General features: G+C 41.2%; 1 protein-coding gene across 1 annotated transcript; it reads left to right on the plus strand.

Annotated features, from left to right (window-relative positions):
* Positions 1-2,510: 2,510 nt before the first annotated feature.
* Positions 2,511-5,019, plus strand: LOC122006155 (receptor-like protein 43). Its single transcript, XM_042561539.1, has 2 exons — positions 2,511-2,724; positions 4,787-5,019. The coding sequence occupies exons 1-2, from the start codon at positions 2,511-2,513 to the stop codon at positions 5,017-5,019; spliced, it is 447 nt and encodes a 148-aa protein (XP_042417473.1).
* The last annotated feature ends 3,686 nt before the right edge of the window (positions 5,020-8,705 follow it).

Raw genomic sequence — 8,705 nt, forward strand, 5'->3', positions numbered from 1 at the left:
CTAAGTAGCCATTGATCAACATGCTCTCATCTCCTTCAAGTCTCTCCTCTCTGATCCATCCGAAGCCTTAGCTTCCTGGGAGAACACTTCCATCCATTTTTGCCATTGGAAAGGAGTTACATGTCATAACCTTGGAGGTGAACCTAGAGTCACACAGCTTTAGAGCTGGAGACCCTCAACTTAGCAAGTACAATATCTGCATCGTTAGCCAACCTCACTTTTCTCGAGAAGCTCCATCTCCGTGAGAACCAACTTAAAGGTCCCATTCCGCAGGAGCTTGGCCTTCTTTCTCATCTCCAAAGTCTCGATCTGAGTGTAAATTCTCTTGAAGATATGATCCCCGCTGTTTCTGTTTCAGAATTGTTCTAATCTCCAAAACTTCAGTCTGCATGCATGGGACCATCCCAGGAAACCTTAGCAACTGTTTAGACCTACAATTCATTAGATTAGAAAAAAATATGTTTGAAGGAGAGATCCCAAGTGATATCTACTCCCTCCCAAAGCTTCAGGACCTCAACATATGGCATAATAATCTCAGCGGAAGAATTCCTCTGAGATTGGGAACCTCTCGACTTTAACAATACTTTCATTAGCTGGCAACAAATTCATAGGCTTATTATTGACGATAATAGCATATAATATATATAAATATTATTATAAGTGAAAATAGAAAAATACATTAATTAAAAAAATAATAATTATTTCTTAATAATAATTATTCTCTAATAATTAGGAAATAAATAATTATTTTCTAATAATAATTATTCTCTAATAATTAGGAAATAAATAACTATTTACTTATAATAATTATTTCCTAATACGTCCTCTCAAGATGGTGTCCTAGAAACGACACCAATCTTGCTACAAATAGCAAACAACCGAGATTGAGAAATCGACTTTGTAAGTGCATCAGCCAATTGATCCTCAACAGGAATATGAGTAACTCGTAGTTCGGATGCCTGCACCAGATCACGAACAAAGTGATAGTCAATAGTTAGATGCTTCATCCGATAGTGAAAAACAGGATTAGCTGAAAGATACATGACATCCAAATTATCAGTAAAAAGCACAGCATGCGATAATCGGAAGAAGCAGGTCTGTCAAAAGTGACTTAATCCATTGGATCTCAGTTGCTGCAGAGGCAATGACACAATATTCAGCCTCAGTCGAAAAGCGTGCAACCGTGCGTTGTTTGGTAGATTTCCAGGAAATTGGATTAGCACCTAGAAAAATAATAAATGCACCCGTAGAACACCTATCATCTGGATCTCCTGCTCAGTCTGCATCGGAGAAACCATGAAGAGTAAAAGTGTATCCGCAAGAAGATGAATGCCAAGATCCCTAGTACCATTAAGATACCGAAGTAGACGCTTCACAGCACCCCAATGTGTCTCTGAAGGAGCATGTATAAACTGTGAAAGCTTGATGACCGCAAAGGAAATATCAGGACGAGTCATACGGAGATGTTGTAAGCCTCCAACCACTTGTCAGAACTTAGTCGTATCAAAAGATGAAGATCCATCATGCAAAGTAAGATGAGAGCCAACATCAATAGGAGTGGAGATTGGCTTGGAATCAAACATGTTGTGTTTGGAGAGAAGATCAGTGACATACTTTTGCTGAGACAAGAGAATGCCATTTGAGGTTGGGCGAACTTCAATACCGCAGAAGAGAAAAAGAGCCCCAAGATCCTTAATCGTAAATTTACATAAAGTTTACATACTATGACGTCAACAAAAGAAGCATCACTTCCTGTAATGATTAGATCATCAACATATACAAGGAAATAGATAACAGTATCATCCTGAGGATAAACAAATAAGAAGGTGTCAGCTCGGGATGCGATAAAGCCAAGAGAGACCAAGAAAGCGCGAAGCTCCAAATACCAGGCGCGCGGAGCCTGCTTTAGGTCATAAAGCGCCTTATGCAAATGACACACATGATCCGGAAACTCAGCACTGCGCATACCCGAAGATTGCGCCATATAAACCTCCTTTGCAAGATGACCATTAAGAAACGCATTATTTACATCAAGTTGGGGAAGACGCCACCTTCGATTCACAGCCAAACTAAGAACAATGCGCATTGTTATTAGATTAATAACAAGGCTGAATGTATCATGAAAGTCAATACCAGGGCGCTGATGAAAACCCTTGGCAACAAGGCGAGCCTTATACCGATCAATTGAGCCTTCAGAATTATGCTTAATGCGAAACACCCACTTATTACCCATAAGATTTTGGTCTGGCGAAGGTGGGACAAGAGTCCAAGTTTGATTACGGAGAAGAGCATCATACTCTTCATGCATGTCCTGTACCCAATTCGGATCTTTGAGCGCCTGCGTGACAGAGGAGGGTTCACAAGGTTGTGGATGACTAGTATGAAGAAGATACTTTGGATTGGATTTGTAGATGACATTTTTGGAACGAGTTTGCATGGGATGTTGGTTTAGAGAAGCGAGAGAGGGAGAAAGAGTCGGTGGGCTGGAGGGTCGGTTGCCACCAGGCAGCATGGACAACCCAACAACAAGAGGTGATGATGGCGGAGATTATGGTGGCGATGATGACAGCGATGAAGAAGTCACTTGCGAACGACTACGGTTAGCGGCAGGTTGCGACATCGGTGTTGGAGGGTCCCACGAGAGAACTGGTGCAGCAGAGAGCTTAGAGTCAGTGTCTATTACTATGGAATCCAAGGAGGAGGTGATGGCAAATGGAAAAACATGTTCCACAAACTTAACATGACAAGATACAAAGACTCTTTTGAGAGTTACATCATAGCACAAGAAGGCACTCTGGGTGAGAGAATAACCAAAGAAGACACAAGAGGTTGACTTAGGATCAAACTTGTGGTAAGAGTAGGGGCGCAACCACGAAAAGCATAAACACCCGAAAACTCGAAGCTTAGAAAGATTAGGAATGATGGTGAACAATTTTTCAAAAGAGGATATATGGGAGAGACTGACCTTAGGCATGCGGTTAATCAAATAGATTACCGCAGCAAAGACATAAAATGCTTTGTGCAACAAAGTGAGACCAGTTTCGACTATATGGCGATGACGACGTTCAGAGTATCCATTGTGTTCAGGAGTGTGTGGAGGAGTGGTAAGATGACTAATACCATGAGTAGTAAGAAAGGAGCGAAGGGCTAAGAATTCACCTCCATTATCAATGAATAGTATTTTGATAATCATCGAGAACTGATTTTAATAAGAGGTTTGAATACAATAAAGATAGAGTATACATCAAATTTATTGCGTAAAGGATAAAACTATATATACTTTGTAAAATGATCAACAAAGATAACATAATATTTGAGTCCATCAAATGATGATATAGGAGATGTCCAAAGATTAGAAAAGATAATATCCAAAGGAGCACGAGACGAAATACTAGATTTATGAAAGGACAATTTATGACTCTTATTAATATTGCACGAAGTGCATGAAAAATTAGATAAAGTATTCATAGGAAACGAAAGACCCAAGGATAAAAAAAAAACATTGCAAAACATCTAATGACGGATGACCTAAACGACTATGCCATAAGGAAATAGATGACGAGACAGACATAGAAAAGGCGGAAGGAGATGATAGCGTAGACATAAATTTTGACCAGTAATAGACACCATCCCTATGGACCCCGCTGACCAGTGTCGCTCCCGTACGACGATCCAACACCTGAAAATAGGAATCAAAGAAAAGAAATGTAACAGGATTAGTAGCACAAAGTGCTGCGATAGAAATCAAATTTTTTGACATAGATGACACAAATAAAACATTGGAGAAAACTAATGGGAAAAATGGAGTAGAGAAAGAGAAAAAATCAGTGTGTGTAATAGGTAATCTAGAACCATCACCAATGACGAAGCTATCATTCCCAGAGTAAAGCTCATGCAACGAGAGAGTAGCGAGATCAGTGGTGACATGATGAGAGGCGCCAGAGTCAACAACCCATTCTTGAGAATCAGATGAAAGTATATAATGAACGGCAGTGTGCGCAAACGGCGCACTATACGTGGGACGCGGAGCACACGGAGGAGCCCGCGGAAGCAGAGCAAGCATCGAGGCAGTCATATGACTGCATTAGCGAGCAGAGTGACCTTGGACATCATAAATCTGATAGCGCCCAAGATAACGATTGGGAGTGAACACAGCTGGATGTGCAGGAAGGCGCGTAGATAACCCAGGAGTAGACATGCGTGACTGATGGGATATAGGCGGAACCTACCGGCGACCACTACAATAGTTTGAATACCGATTACGAGAATTCCCTGTTGGAGCCACAAGAGAGGCAGGAGAATCAAGAGTATTTGTGAGAGATAGCACGCGGATGATGTTGTCGGCGGTAGCCATTGTAGAAGGCGGCTGGAACCGGCGGTTGATGTCGTTGGCGACAGTCATTATAGAAGGCAATTGGTAGGTATTGTATAGAAAAGAAAGAAAGAGAAGAAAAAAAAGGTTACTGTTAAGCTTAGACATCTGATATTATATTGACGATAGAATTCACACATATTATCAATGATAGCATATGATATATATAAATATCATTACAAGTGAAAATAAAAAAAAATATAAATTAGAAAAACAATAAATATTTCCTAATAATAATTATTTTCTAATAATTAAAAAATAAATAATTATTTTTCAATAATAATTATTTTTTAATAATTAAAAAATAAATAACTATTTACTTATAATAATTATTTTCTAATACTGATTGCTTCTGAAATTATTTCAACCTTTCATCCGTTGTTGAGCTTTACCTGTCCAATAATCAACTTTCAGGTAGCATCCCGTCCAACATCGGCAATCTTGGCAGATTAACTATACTTTCTCTGCATTTCAACAATCTCAACGGCACAATCCCATTAGAGATTGGGAATCTTGTCAATATGCAATTTCTAAAGCGGGACGCCAACCATCTTTCTGGGATCATTCCTAAAAGCTTGGGCCGCTTGAAAAATCTAGATACGCTTACTCTTGGTGGTAATCAGCTAGAAGCAATACATACTGCTTAGTGGAGTTTTATTGATGCTTTAAGCAACTGCACCCGCCTTAGAATTTTGGAACTATACGACAATAGTTTAGGTGGCATGTTCCCCAAATCCATTGGCAATTTGTCAAAAAATCTCGAAGTGCTTAACTTCTATCAAAACCAAATTACTGGAAGCCTTCCAGTAGAAATTGGAAATCTTAACTTATCAGCAATTATGATGTGGTCCAACCGACTCAGTGGTACCATTCCTAGAGAACTTGGGAGCATCAACAGGTTAGAAAAAATAAGGCTGGGTGACAACTTTCTGACTGGAGAACTCCCTGTAGATCTTGGCTGCCTTACCAAATTGTCTACCTTAGTCCTCGACAACAATTAATTGCATGGTCCAACACCTAATAGCCTTGGGAATTGCCCGTTAATTAGTTTAAGGATTTCAACCAACAACATAAGTGGTAGCATACCAAAAGAAATCCTCTTTATCCTCTCCCTCTCCATCATCTTCAAGGTTTCAAACAAGTCTTTGACAGGAACACTGCCTTTAGATATTGGAAAGTTGAACAACGTCGTAACCATAGATGTCTCAAATAACAGTCTGTCTGGTGACTTGCCTTGCACAATCCTTGAATGTCAAGTGTTGCAGTATCTTTACATGCAAAATAACCTTTTCCAGGGATCAATCCCGCTGTCATTCAGTGAATTGAAGGCCTTCAAGTGTTGGATATTTCATGCAACAAATTAACTGGGCGTATACCATTATTTAACACTGTCTTTTCTTAATCTCTCCAACAACTATTTTGAAGGGGAAGTGCCAGTAAGTGGGGTTTCCCAAAATTTTACTGCATTTTCAGTGTCAGGAAACAGCTAGCTTTGTGGAGGCCTCCCAGAGCTTAGCTTGCCATCATGCACCCAGAAGAGCAAGCATCTAACCAAAAAGTTAATTGTAGTCATTTCTGTATCGGGAGTGTTTTTTTGCATCATGCTTCTTCTCTGTTTGTTTGCAATTTGTCGTAGGCTTCAAAAGTCAAGAGGCTTTTCTGATGTCAACTCAAACATCAAGGAGCAATATAGGATGGTTACTTTTGCTGAGCTGTTCAGAGCCACAGAAGGATTCCCACCTTCTATTCTAATTGGCAAGGGCAGCTTTGGATCTGTGTACAAAGGGAAAATAGATTGGGAAGACCACGAGGAAATTGCAGTGAAGGTACTCAACCTCAAGCAAAAAGGGGCTTTGAAAAGCTTCATGTCCGAATGTGAAGCTTTAAGAAATATCAAGCATCGAAATCTCATCAAGATTTTAACATCATGCTCCAGTATTGACTTCCAAGAGAATGATTTCAAAGCTTTAGTGTTTGAATTTTTACCAAATGGCAGCCTAGAGAATTGGATCTATCCTAAAGCCAATCAAGGCACACTACAAAGGTTAAGTCTCCACCAAAGACTGAAACATATCGATAGATGTGGCTTCAGCTTTAACATACCTCCATCATCATGGCGAGACCCCTATGATCCATTGTGATCTGAAACCAAGCAATGTCCTTTTGGATCATAACATGGTTGCACATCTGAGTGACTTGGGATTGTCCAATTTTCTTGTCAAAACTACAAGTTCATCAAGCTTGAGTCAGACAAATTCAGCCACATTGAAAGGGACCATAGGATATGTTGCTCCAGGTTTGTTTCTCAATTACCCTTTGTTTCAATGGCATTAGCAGTCATCAAAATTAGCCAGTATGTTAATTTCCTTAATTATGGGTTCTGATTTTACTAAGAATAATCTCTACAAAAGAATAGCATGCTCCTAGTCAATATACTCTTATTCTGTCTATTTAATTTTGTCTTGAACAAAATCACTGGTAGCAGACCATCATCATTTATCTTTAGTATAATTATTTCATAGGAATCCACTACTTCATGGAGCTCTACCATGTTTGAGTCGTCCTCAGGGATATGATACTATGGTAGGGTATTCAAGTTATCTCCCAGGTATTCAAAGTTCGATCTTCGATTATGGTGTATTTATAGGAATTTTTCCTCCAAATGAGATGTGCAACCAAAGGATGCTAAGTTTCTGAGCTACTTACCGCGTACGCTTCCCTATTTACCCTGGTGGCTGGTGGAAAAATTCTGTGAGGGACAGACCGGTCACCTCTAGAGATAGTCAATGAGACTGACTGAGATTATCATTTTTTTTCTACCAAGTTTGAGTCGTACCCAAGACTATGGTGTTGGAACCCCAAGGTGTTTTGATGTGATCAAACAAGTTAAGTTAGGTCCTGTTTTGTCTAACCCTGGTGTCTAAGTGTGTAGGAGCTTAGGAACACAAGAAGTCGAGCGGAAGACGCGGTTAGCGAGAAGGACGGCACGGGAAGAGAGCCGACGGGCTCGGTGCGTCCGAGGGACGAGGTGACCGCGGAAGAGTACACCGGTGGACGAGAAGAACGTGCGCGACGTTCGAGGGACGAGAAACCGGGAAGGAAGGCTACTCGAGGAGAACGTCAGAACTTGGGTTCGAGTGAGCCCTATTCCGGATGGCCGAGATCACCCAAGCTAGCGAAGCCAGAGCGAATAAGACTCGGACCGAGACGAGCTGAACCGGAGACGAAAAAGTCAACCTCTGTTGATTTTAGGGCTCGGGGCGCCCGGAGCAGCCCGGGGCGCCCGGAGCAGCCCGGGGCGCCCGGAATCCTTCCGGGCGCCTGGGCCAGAGAAATTGACCAGATCGAGTTTTGACTCGATCTGAACGTTGGGGGATAAACTTTTATCCCCCCAGGGCGCTCGGAACCCTTCGGGGTGCCCCGACCAGTGCTATAAATATAGCACTGGTTTGCACAGATCATTTAACTCACTTGTAATCAGTTTTCTCTGTGCTTTCATTTCTGTTATTTTTATTTGTGCTGCCAACGCTGTAAAGAGACTACTCCACCCGAAGGAGATTTTCAGATAGTGTGCTTACTTTCTTTAGATTAGCAATTCTCTGATTGCAAACCATGTAAACCTCTGTGTCTGATTTGCATTTTGTTAGTCTCTTTATTTTGATTACAAGTTCTTTTAAATTAGTTGAATATCCGAGAAAGGTTTGTGTTTTTTTTATAGGGCAATTCACCTCTCCCCTCTTGCCGGCCTTCAAAAGGCCCAACAAGTGGTATCAGAGCAACGCGCTTCAGTAGGACTAATCGCCGATCGAAGCAACGAGATGGCCGGACCAAGCATCGTTCCACCAAAATTCAAGGGGGACTTCGCAGACTGGAAGCGCCGTATGGAGGTATTCCTAAAAACTGATTTCGAAATTCGATCTATTATGAAGTATGGTTTTGTAGCTCCGATGAATCAAGATGGAGATGAAAAAGAAGAGAGCCTTTGGACAAAGAAGGAGCAGAATGAGTCTGTAGCAAACAACCGTGCGGAATATCACCTGTTGAGCGTGTTGCCGCCTCAAGAGGTCAACTGCATCGGAAGTTATTCATTTGCTAAAGAACTCTGGGAGAAGTTCCTGGATCTCCACGAAGGCACGTCCGAAGCAAAGCTCGCTAGAAGAGACATCCTCCGGAACAATTAGCTGATGAACATCCGTCTGGAAAAAGGTGAGAAGGTAGTCAATCTACACGCGAAAGTAAAAGAACTAATTATTGGTCTCGAGAACCTCGGAGAAACGGTAACAAACCGGGACACCATACGCTACGCACTCAATGCTTTTCCCAGAACTTCAGA

Source organism: Zingiber officinale, chromosome 1A (assembly GCF_018446385.1).
Source record: "Zingiber officinale cultivar Zhangliang chromosome 1A, Zo_v1.1, whole genome shotgun sequence".
NCBI lineage: Eukaryota > Viridiplantae > Streptophyta > Magnoliopsida > Zingiberales > Zingiberaceae > Zingiber > Zingiber officinale.

Bases quoted from the DNA above. Each gene is read 5' to 3' on its own strand.
- LOC122006155 (XM_042561539.1), top strand. From the start codon at position 2,511: ATGGACAACCCAACAACAAGAGGTGATGATGGCGGAGATTATGGTGGC. The intron at 2,725-4,786 runs GTTCCACAAACT...ATCAACTTTCAG, and splicing joins GATGGCAAATGGAAAAACAT to GTAGCATCCCGTCCAACATC.